We start from the raw sequence: 12,790 nt of genomic DNA on the forward strand, positions 1-12,790 counted from the left end.
CTTTGAAAAATTTACCAAACGGGATAGGTAAACGGCTTTATCCAAAAGCGATCACTTCCATTCACTATGACGCGATCACAAAAGGGTCCTTGCGTCGACCCTTGAACACCAAAGGGGTCTTTCGAAATCGATTTGCATATTCCAACCCCCCTTGTTCATCTTGCAACTCAAAACACCTGAAAATTATCATAAATAAACGATGCCTAACATAAATCAAATTGGCTTTGGAAAATGTTTGCCTTGTCGAATGCCAGCGGATGAAAAACCGACGAACGTCGACATCGTCGGTTTAGACAGAGTGCTTATAAAGTATCTATCCATTCTCATGTGATATTAAATTATACAGAGTGATCCATTTGCAAGTTTACAAACATTTAATAAAAAGTATTTATTTAAAATTAAGTTTAGTAGGAGTGTATTAAATTAAAAAAAAAAATAGATGTGTTGCATTGCATGGTTGATGCTATATCTTTTTAGTAGTAATGGAGCTGTGGTATGCGCAACACTGAGCGTTTTCCCCCCGTAAGAATAGTAAATCTGCTACAAAAAGCAAAGTCAGGCCTGTCGGGAGAGGGGTGGGGGGAGAGGACAAATTCCCGTTCTTAAGAGGCCCAACTCTGGAAAATAAAAGGGCTGATAAAAATATTTTCAAACCAAATTTTGGTCAATAGGAGAGCGCAAAAATAATTATCACTTCTCAGAAGGCAAAAATTCACGTCAAAAGCAATAAAATCGTGACGGCGCCGTCGCAGTGGGAACGCTCGCGGAAACGCCCACAACGTGGCTAAGCTTAATAAGTTTTATACAATTATAATGATCTTTTTATATCAAAAAGTCATACTATGAGATACGGAAAACGCAGAATCGCATTGTTAATATACTTATACCACACATATTTTTTTCTGTAATAAAAATATTAAATAATAATTATTAAAAACTATATCTCAAGATAAAATGTATAAAATATACAAATAAAAATTTTCAACAGTCTCGTTTATATACTGTCTGGCGATGACTGACATAACAATTACTGAAATGCACTCATGCCAATGGAGATGTAATCCCATCATCCGTCCCCGCCTGATACTCACAATTAAAAAAATATACATATACATACTATATAATATGTTAAGCCGCTTGTAGTTGCACTCACTGAATTATTTTATAATTTGAAACCTGACACAATTTTCTAATACCTGTTTAAATTGCGATATATTAAAATATAGTATTCAATAAACTATGTAGACATTATTTTAATTCAGCTTTTTTAAACAGATCAACCTAAATAATATATATTTTAATGTCGGTAAATAAAAGTCCCACTTCAGAATTTTCTGGCGTGGTAATGCTTTATATACTTTCTCAGTTAAAATAATCAAATAAAATATTATATTGCACGTTCGCAGTGTTTAGCAAATTTAAATAGTCCGGAAATGGAATTACGCTTCTGAAGAGATCAACACCGCAAAAAAGCAAAGTTCACTGGGTTAAGTGGTTTAAATTTCAGCGAAAAAAATACACACCGTGCTTCAACAGAAACCTTCTATTAATGTTTATGGAACATTAAATGTAATTAAACAATTTAGTAATGACGTACTAAAACGCATAAATTAGACTTTCCCTTTCATTGTGGATATAATTCAACGCGTGAAACAACCATGGAATTATCGACTTATTTATTCAGCGTAATTTTATTTATAGAATTGCTGGAATTATATATTAAGATCTCTGGATAAATTGCTTCTTAGAAACTCAAAATTGCTTAATATATCTATTGAACTGATTTAATATCTTTAAAAATATACGTAGTTGTGTATATTAAATATGTATATGTAAAATATATAAAAATATGTATTTAATATTTTTCATAAAATAAAGCATTAAATTAATTAACTACTTAATATACCCAAGAATCTCGCGTCTATAGCTTGAAGTTGAGCTGTTTAAACAAAGATATTACCAAATTATTATATTTTACGAACCTAATATAGATTATAATAAAGCAAACGTATATTTTTAAGATATAATATTATTGAGCCAATATTGTTTTATATGACTAATAAAAAAACGAGTGAGTAAACAAATTTTACTTTTAATTTGTAATTTTTAATATTTATAAACTAATTAATAATTATAATAATACCATCTAATATTTAAGATTTGTATCTAAAATATATTTATTTTATAAAGGGTGTGATTGTTTTAAAATAATGAAACGTTGATAGGGTTTAAATTGCAATTAATTAAAGTGAAGCAATAAGGCATCAAATTCAAGTTAATTATTCTAATATATAAGTAGCAATTTATGTTGTTAAATATGTAGTATGTAATATAATCATGTTTTTCTTTTTACAGATATGGATTTACAGTTTTATATTATTTAATCATATAACTTGCTATATATAGTTTAATTTATTTAAATAAATTAAGATCTGCGTGGCATAACAATGCAATATAAAAACAGTATATATGAAGAAAATAAGGAAAAAGTAATAAAATATTAAAATAATATGATAAAAACTAAACCAGCTCTTTGAAGTTAACATTAAATAGATCAATGTCGCATGCCAGGGTATAAAAGAGCTGGATGGCGATAGCCATAGGCAAGTCGGCTAGTGCGTACGTCCTAGCTCTAACGGGCATCAAAAGAGGATGCGATCGTGACTATCGAAGATGTTCCAAACTCAAAACTGGCATTCCTCGAGAATAGTTGGATTGTCAAAAGCACTCTTTAAGTAGTTTTAAGTAATGTTTAGCGACATACAACTTTCTTAGACAGCTAAGCGAAGCATATCCTTACGCTCCAAAAATAGATAAGATACGGATAATAACCTGATATTCTTATACAAAAGTAACTTAAGAACCTGTTTTTTATTTTTTAAATTAAAATTTTGCTAATTCGGGGATTCCAAATTATATATTTTGATTCTAGAATGTTGCGATTTTAAGTGAACAATCGACGGATAACAAAGTAAAACGCGACAAAGTAAAATGACTTAATAACTGTTAATTTTTATAATAAAATTGTGGAGTCTACAGAGACCACATATAAGTCTATCAAAGTACATCGGTAAATTAAAAGCAGAGCAGTTTTAAAAGTATTTAATAAAATTGAAGCACTGACCGTAAGGTCCAATCCTCCTACGCATTAAAAGCGCTGTAAATTAATTTTTATGCCAGCCAGTGCAGACTGTGCGTGACAATGCACGGAATAAACTTAAAGCAGTATAATGGTCATTCTAGATATTCTACATGTGTTATTATTATATAACTGATGACAGCACTATGCAATACAAAAAACAGGTACACAAAGTTGCCATATGCTACGCTTGTTCAAAATATTTAACGACAATGTTAAACCTGTTTAAACTTTAACGCAACGTCATAAACGTCCAGTTAGTTAGCAAGTTAATTAAATTACACTCTGGTCAGGTGTTTAAAATCAGATATATAGCGGCAAAATTAGCAATTATGGTTTGAGACTTGGTTCCAACAACACATATTGCTTTTGACAGCACATACAATTTGAACATTCGAGGGTTTGTACAAACTCGAACCAAAACGAGCCGCCGATCATCGACAGACGAGATCAATAAAGCAGCCGCTTCCCTCTTAGCTTGACGTCCAGAATCCAGAGTTCAACCAGCTCTGCAGACGACTGAATTTTAGTGACTATTTTTGTTGTACAAATATAAATTATAAATAAAAAAAAAAAACAATTGACACAATTTAAAATGTTTTTTGTTTGCATTTTTCATAATGAATATTATGTGATTATATATTATGTTTTTTTTTTAAATGATTCATAAATTCATTTTATACTATATTTATGATATAGGGTTTGTTTTGTATATCCATTTTTTGCAAAAAGCCTTGAGTGCAAAAACAGTACCATTTAATGCTTAGAATGTTACATCTATGAAAAAATCACGGTAGTGGTCCGTGGGATACAAAATTTGGAGCTTAGTGTTCCTTGAGATCTGAAAGGTTGGTGACCGCTGAACTAAATCACTATGAAGAGAAAAGAGTATGCAACAGATTGAATGGATTTAAACAATTTTAAATCATCAGAAGCATGCTGTATCTACAATCACTCAAATAATCAGGAATAATCGAGTAAGACAATCTGAGCAACCGAGGTTCGACAATTTTTTACTAATAACTCATGACAATCTTTGCCAAATGCCTTCACGTAATCTGTATGTATCCATAAAAATATTTAGTTGCTGTTTTGGCGAAAGACAAGAGAATAGTTACAGTTCAACGAGCAGAATTAAAAAATATGCTGTTGGTCCAACAATAGTTGTTAAAAATGATTGAAGACGTATCTTTAAATAATTATTTTAAAAAAATTAGAAGAAGCTGACAACAGTGACTGATCATAATACTTGATGCACAATTTGCTACACTTTTAATGATGTATGTGCATTTTCAAAGTACATGAAATGATAACATTTTAAGAATCAGATACTAAAAACGCTTTGGAAAAGAAGCAAGACTGACTCAGCAACATTTAGGAATTAATCTCATAAAAATGTGACAACTTTTTAAATACATATACAAGCTTGAGGCGCTCAGATTTCTTAATGGTAAATACTCAATACCAAGTACAAGATGAAAAAATAGATTGAGCAGATATCTTTAACGGCTTTAAATCTATTTTCTATAGCCAATTTTTACATTCATGAAACTCTATTTCACTTTTCTTTCATTCTGAACCATTTTAATTAGACATGTTTACAGTGAAATGCATTCTAGCCTCATTTAATATCATTTGAATTAAAAAACAACATTTTACAATCTTTAATGTGTGGTCTAATAATTACACTATAAATGTGTATTATATAATGTTAATTTAATTAATTTATATATTTCAATTAAATTTATCGTACCCCGAAGTATTATACTGAATTATATAGACAAATTAAAATTATACATCCATCCATCTTCTTCAATATCCGGTTAACTTTTCGATATCATTAATTTTATTATGCTTGTATTAAACGCTGATTTATTTTCTTTCAGCCAATAATCAATCATATATAATGCATGAATCAGTACTTTTATAACTTATAATGCTATATTTAAAATGTCATTTATGTATATATAAAATTAACAGTATTGTTCGAGCTTAGTATCAAGTCATTGGACACACAATTTTATTAGATATATATATCTACCATTAATAATGGCCTCACTATCAATTATATTTTTTAACGATTCTTTAAATTTTAGAGTTACAGAACTTTCTTACTGCTTTTATTAAATATTTATATATGACTCTATCTCGTGTAATTTTCGAAATCATTTTAAAAATTCTTCTTAGGGCGACAATATTTCACTGGATCGTCAAATATTTTAGCCGCAATATTATTTTTACATATTATTATTCATAGTGCGGATTTTTAAGCACACCAGCACGATAGATCAGTAATGTATGTCCATGAATAATAAAATACATTGATTACCTGGGTTATATATCCCATATAAATCCTGCTATTTTTTATTTTTTTTTACATTTTCTAGCAGATCAAAATTGATAATGTTATATTTCTGATCGATTTTCCCTGATTAGTTTTCCTAGTTTTTTTTAATCTCTCGTGTGATTAATAATTAAAATTGGGACTTATGTTAAAATAATAAATTTAAATATATAATATTATATACATTAAAAAATAATGCAATAATAATTATATATTACGGTGAGATTTTATTTTACATTAGTAATAAATATAGAAAACTTCAACCTTATTTGTACTAATTTTATGTACTTTCCATTGGATTACGATTCTACTATAGTATATGGATATATATATTACTTAATAATACCTTTTCAAATTTGGCAATATCAATTGACTGGTGTGCTGGCAAGACTCGACACACGACCTTCTCAACTTCCTGATTCGCTCCCTTAGCTCCGGACAGTCTCTGGATTGGCCGATGTGTATCAACAGATCTCGGAACAGTGCCACCTGACCGTTTACCTCCATTATCAACTGAAAGACAAAAAACAAAAAACTTCAGCAAGAATTATGTTAATATGTCAAAGTCACATCGGGATGTTGACTTCTGGCGCGTAAATTATTCCAAACTTGGACGTGAAAACTATTAAATTTTCATAACTAAGTTGCCGCAGTCTTATAGACTTATATTATATATACTGTATGTACAGTATCTCCTGATTGCGATGCAAAACTTCACCGAACGGGGAGTTTGCAATGCAGGATTTGTATCTTTACAGTTGCGCAAACTGGCTGCGAACTGAACGTTTCTGCTTTGTTCACGTTTAATAACTCAATAATATGCATCAATGGAATTATTGTGCGAAAGATATGCTTACTTAAACTGATATATAAATAATGAAATTTATTATTAAAGCATACTTTGCTGCAAAGAGTAAAAATATTATGAAAATATTTAATGAGAATTAATAAAATCATGAAAGGTATTGGGTACACTATAATATAATAATGAAAAAACTAATATAACCTAACATGCTTTCTTTCTTTAGATTTATTATTTCAATGACTTAATATAACAGCAATCATAAAACGTTGATGCTACAAAAAATAAAATAATACATTTCGTGCCCTTTTTATTATATATTCCATTTCAGGCAGTAATCGAAGCGATTATGTCATAGTTGATATATGAATAATCTACGCATAATTGATAAAAGGCGTTACTAGGAAAGGAAATATATTTTATACATAATTTATATAGCATTAAAAGTTCTAGTGACATCTAATAAAATTATTTAGTGTACTGCGGCTGTTGCGCCGATTTTAAATATGTTTTTTAATTTGTTTAAAATCTGATGATAATGACAAGCGATTAACATTAAGATATTTTTATAGTGTATTTTATGCTACAAAAAAAGCAACATTTACGACAATCCTGTACATAGATATATATCTCGGTAAAACGTTTTTTAAAAGCATATACTATATATTAAAACCACACGGCATTATTACATTTTTATGACATAATTTCACAATAAAATAATAAATTGTACCTGCGGCTTTGCAATAAAATAATACAATCAATAATATTATATTATATATATGTTAACCTTAAATAATACATGCTAATAACAATAATGTATTATATTAAAAATATACTTGTTAAACTGGCGATCATAATTACATTTAAATATTATTAATATATCAATAATAATATTTTATTTAATTCGTTATAAATTTATTTAACAATTTATTCACACTTTTTATCAAATTTATATAATGTCCGACTACAAAATTGCTTTGAGACTTTTCAGAATAAAATTAACTATTAATATAATAATAAAAAATATATTATTGACGTTATACAATTGCTTTATATTACATAAGAAAAAACAATACAAATATATTTGATTAATAGAAAATAAAATGAAAGAAAAAAAAATGTTAATAAGTTTGTAATGGACAAATTGGGATAAAACGAAAGTTTCTTCTTGAAAGAATAAAAATCGGGGAACAAAAATTGGGTCGTCCCACGTTTCCTTTGAAGTAAATAATTAATACGTATTTTAAGATTTTCGAAGTCCAAGATTACAAGTCGATTTTCCAATTTAATCCAACACAAAGAACACTCACGATGTCGATTTGTATACGACAATGGAGTTTTTTCTTCTTTCTAACGAATTTTGTACGTGTGCTTTAGTGAGCGGAGAACATACGAAACCGTATTTTGCGGACAATAAAAGTCGGGCAAATTGCCATTTTCTTCACACAAAAAAAAACAACGCGATTGGACTAGACGTTAAAGAGTTTAAAATTGGAAACCACGTGAAAAGTTTCATTCAAACTACTCAAAAGCCTTTGCGACTAAATTAATTTTAAGACAAATATTTGATCGACTTAACTTGGATTACATTTTCATTGTAATTTTTCGCTTAAGAATTGAACTGAAATATTAGTTAAGTGGACGGTAATCTATCAATTATGTTTTCCGGTTTCTTTGTAAGATCGAACGTTGAGATTATTTCTTATGTATATATAGCACATTTATTTTTATAAATAGTATTATCATTATTTGAAGCAAGCTAATCTTAAACGTGGGAGATTTTTATTTTCTATTTTTAACAATGGATATTAAATTATAACATAAATTAGAAAGCTCTTTTTTACGCGTATCTATAATGCTGGCCAACTTTCACGTTTCCATGTTTAAAGCCGATAACATCAGTCTCTTCTTCCGTTTGAACCCTTGAACCAGAACTATTATTTTACTGTTGGACAGGTACGATATTATTTAACCATGTAAACCATTTAAGAGAGAAATTTGTGTAATTTGTGTTATTATTTTAATATATACAATATATTTTTCTTAAATTAATATAAAATAGAATATGCGAAACTTTTTAGCAATTTAACGATAATCGAGGGTCTGTGCTTAAAGCTCTGAATACAATGGAACTTTTGTCTGAAATTCTGATAATTCTTTCATAGATATTTTATATAAAAATAATATTCTTAGTGTAGAACAAATCAGATATTTTGTAATACATTAGAATATTCTGCAAACATACACAATAGTATAAATTAACTATAGATTTTTATGTCGGCTGTCAAATAAAATTCCTGATAAGTTTAATTTTATGAAGAGCATGTACTGCAGTTTTCTTGCAGAGATTGTTGTCATAATATTAGTATTATTTATAAGGTACTAGGTGTAGGCTATTACACACATTTGGATATTCCGAAAGAGGAATAATAGCACAGAACAAAAATTGATTAAAAATCAAAATATTTTGCCTCATCAGAATTAAAAATAACCCACTCTTAAATATTTTGGTTATCAATTATTCCAGGTATGCAATCACATAATTATAATAATTTTAAAATGTCGTCTATTAGATAACATCCAAGAAACTACACATATGTATATTGCGAGTCGTCGCTCGGAACGGAACGATCTAGGTGATTTTTTTTCTGCAATAATGGTTTTAATTTATATTGCTCGAACCAAACTTCTTTAGTTAAATAACCAACTGCATCACAATCATTGTCATTCGATCAATCTTCATACGTACTAAGTGTATATTACATGCTCACGATTAAAACGTACCTGGTTCAGTCAAATCGAACGTATAAGTGCATTAAATCGGAAGCAATGATAATGTTTATGTATTGTAAAAGAAAAAACTCACTTTTCGGCCTCAGAGCCCGTTGACGGGAATTCAAAATTTGAAGATTTCATTATGAGGATTGTTTTATGATTGTTTATCTAGTTTAATCAATGTATTATTATAATCCTTACACACATTATGTATATATTTCATTTTCATAGTTATAACATACCTAGTTAATTTGCAATTCGAATATTTATATTCAGTCAAATCGAACAGTCGCGTAGCAAAATTTTATTAATAAATAACAATTATTTAAATCTGTTGTCACGGCAATGTCGGCCATCTTGTTTAATATTTGAATGCTTGTTTTTCATTGGTCGACAACAAAAGAATACATTAGCGGAGGTTCGAAAATCATCGTACCATTTATATTTATATTTTTATTAAATAAAATCAATTTTATTTATTTTGTTTACGTGTGTTACGATACGATTTACAAAGTAGATTTTTGAAAAATTTACTGAATTATGAGATGAAAAATGAGAATTTTCGATATGGCATTTTTTTACTGTAATTCTCGAGAAGAAACACTAAAACATTTAAACTTTTATGCAACAATATTTTCTAATGCCTAATGAAGCTGATATAACAATATTATAAAAAAATATGGCGATTAGTAGTATGAAATATTAAAAGATAAGTTAAGTATTTACTAAAAACTAAAAATAGAAATAATTTGGATAACTAATAATGTAAAAATGTGTACGGCTAAAATATTATTGGGTTATATAATATCATTTTTAGAATAATTACCAAAAAATAAGGTGATATGATTTTATATTAAGAATAAATAGACAAACATCTTTTATATTTTGTACAGACAACGTCGCTAGTCTACCAGAGCCTGTCAATATATTTGTGAAGTATTATAACAATAGTTGGTAAAGGAATAGCGAATGGTTTAATTATTTATTTAATAGCAGTAAGCTAATATAAATAAAATATATATTAAACTAATATATTATATTTAAAAAAAATACTATTTGTATAAACTTTATTTACACTTAATATTTAGCATCTTCCACAAAAACGATTGTACTCGGAAGCAACATACTTTTGATGTCAACTATGGTATTTCACTCTTGATCGACTACAATTAATTTTAACCGAAATGCGAAGCTTTCGCCGCAACAACATTGATAAATTAGGCATTTCTTATTCACTTATAGATTAAGCGCTCTCTTATAGACAATGAGAAATTTTCCCGAGCCATACTCAGCGACAATAATCCGAAAATCTGCCACTCGCCATATTTTCGCATAACAAAGAGCGTCTTTCGAGGATTACCGACGATGACGAAACGAAAATATTTACATTTTTAAACATGCCTTTTGTCGTCTCACAGAATCAAAGAGATTAACTTTGCAGCGCTCCCTTCGGCCTATATTATTCGATATACGTCATTCAATGCGAATTATTATCCTGTGGGACGAAGCGACTTGAATACGTCGTTTAAACTTTGCGTAATAAATTTACGAATGCTATTAAAATTTGGCAAATGAACGAGCACGTTCAATAATTTAATAAAAACACGAACGTGACTCAGTTTTTAACACGCAGTCAGCAGAAATTGTACTATCGAATTTTGAGCACGCGAATTCGATTTAAAAATGCATGTCAATAAAAATCTACATATGTACATATATGACAAAATGAAGATAATTTTTTAAATGATTGTTTATACAACTTTTAAAATATTATTGCAACATACATATGAAATTGGAAAGCGGTTCTTCAGAAGAAGCACTCATCATCAAAGCGTGAAACATTAGTAACATATGATAAAAAGTAAAAATGTATATTTGTTGAAATTAAAAAAAAAATGTCTTAATTTTGTATCAAAACGTATTGATAATTTGGTTCAGGCAGGATAAAGTTGACACAAAGTATTTTGCGATATTAAAGATATTTATTTTCGAGTCCTAGAATGCAACTGAAAATTATTGGACTATGATTAAACTTATATACATATATATATATTTAAATTAAAATCTGTTAAACAGCATATAAGTTTATACCGTAATTTGATAGTGACAAGATCTCTCAACAAATCCAATTTCACTTAAAATTACTTATACGCGACTTTGTACTTTGGTTGTTATAAAAATTCAAATTACTTATTCAGGTGTTATTAAACTAGATTATTATAATATTTATAGTATGAGAATTTCCCAGAACTACACAAACATAATACGCTTATACAATATGCAGCACATTTCATATTAAAATTTCAATGTATACACAATTGTACTTTTCCACCTTTTACCGTCGAACGTTGGGCAAACTTTGATGAGAAAATTTTTCAAGTATGAAAATTTGAATCACTTAAACTTTTAAATGTTACGCATTTACCATTATTTATAATGCGATACGAATATGTATATAAGTCCAACGATTCCATTAACATAATAAAATTGATCAAATCATGTATATGTACAGCTGTATATACATACACATGTACATATGTTCAATGTGTTTAGTAGAGCTTTATCACAAATTACAATCAGTAATATTTTATAACTATGGGCTGCCCATTTCATTCTAAATTCTATAATTAAGCAATACGTTAACGTCGCTATTGATTTTTACTAACAAGCTAAAGCTTGTGGCCGATATTCAAACAAGCTTTGATATAATCGCATAATGTACATTATAAAATATCATAATTTATATCTACATTATTTTTACATAGAAATATACTGTAATATTATAATATATTTATTAGAATATTAAGAGTACAAATACACTTTTAGTATATACAATAATAGGTGTTTTCATAATAACATGAAATGTATGTAGGCTTTTTTCTTTCAAAACCGTCCTAATAAATATTCATCGTTTCGTGAAAAAGGTAATCTCCCGAATCAATTTCGTTTTCGATTTACAACATCGAGGGGCGTAGGGTCTATTAGTTAATGTTGCGCTCATCGCTTGTTTTTTTGGTGAATATATTTATCCATAAATATAATATATTATTTGATATGTATCCGATTTAATATTCGTATATTTTATAAGGCCGTCTTTCTTTTAAGTACCTATAATTTTGTTGTTTTTAATAATAATAACGAAAATATGTCACATTTATAATACATAGGCATTCTAAGCTAACAATGTCAAAATAATACAGCATGTCTCATTTTTAACAAAATGTTTTTTTATTATTGTAAATCTTTCGTTTTAGCATGCCAATACATTTTAATAGAGTAAAACAATCAACAAGTACTAAGTAATTAGTGAGATGCAGAAATACTTTCGTCGATGACTTGGGAATGATGTTTAAACAGAGATGGAGATTTTGTATGCACATCACTAAAATGTGCGCGGCACTTCCATAATTAATTGGCGATTCGTGTTCTGTACGGTACGTTAGTTCGTAGCGTCCTCGAATATGGCTTTATTGTCTTTGTCAGATTTGTAATAAAAAATAAATAAATGAAGCATAAACAAATGTCATTCGGTACCTTCACTAATACAAATGAATAATATTGTATTGAAAAGTCCGAAAATAGAATGTACTACCCGGGATTACAGCGTTACAGAATCTCCGACTGTTCGAAGTACGATATTTATGCAAAAAAAATACATTAGAAAATTACTAATTTCACTCTCAAATACAAGAGAATTGATCCGAAGTCGCATAAGCTCGAGATACGCTGA

At 28.6% G+C, this 12,790-nt stretch overlaps 1 protein-coding gene across 4 annotated transcripts in view; it reads right to left on the bottom strand.

The window, feature by feature from the left end:
• LOC148226315 (uncharacterized) overlaps positions 1-12,790 on the bottom strand; it is a 147,935-nt gene that overhangs the window by 23,027 nt on the left and 112,118 nt on the right. For 3 of the 4 annotated variants that reach the window (XM_088203298.1, XM_088203297.1, XM_088203299.1), the window contains one exon: positions 5,830-5,996. The exons of the other annotated variant lie outside the window; for it this stretch is intronic. In XM_088203298.1, coding sequence (XP_088059424.1) covers positions 5,830-5,996 — 167 coding nt within the window. The remainder of the gene's footprint in view (positions 1-5,829; positions 5,997-12,790) is intronic. 4 annotated transcript variants of the gene reach the window in all.

The sequence above is a fragment of the Plectrocnemia conspersa genome, unplaced genomic scaffold (genome assembly GCF_051122295.1).
Source record: "Plectrocnemia conspersa isolate PC_06_02 unplaced genomic scaffold, ASM5112229v1 ptg000014l, whole genome shotgun sequence".
NCBI classification, from domain to species: Eukaryota; Metazoa; Arthropoda; class Insecta; order Trichoptera; family Polycentropodidae; genus Plectrocnemia; species Plectrocnemia conspersa.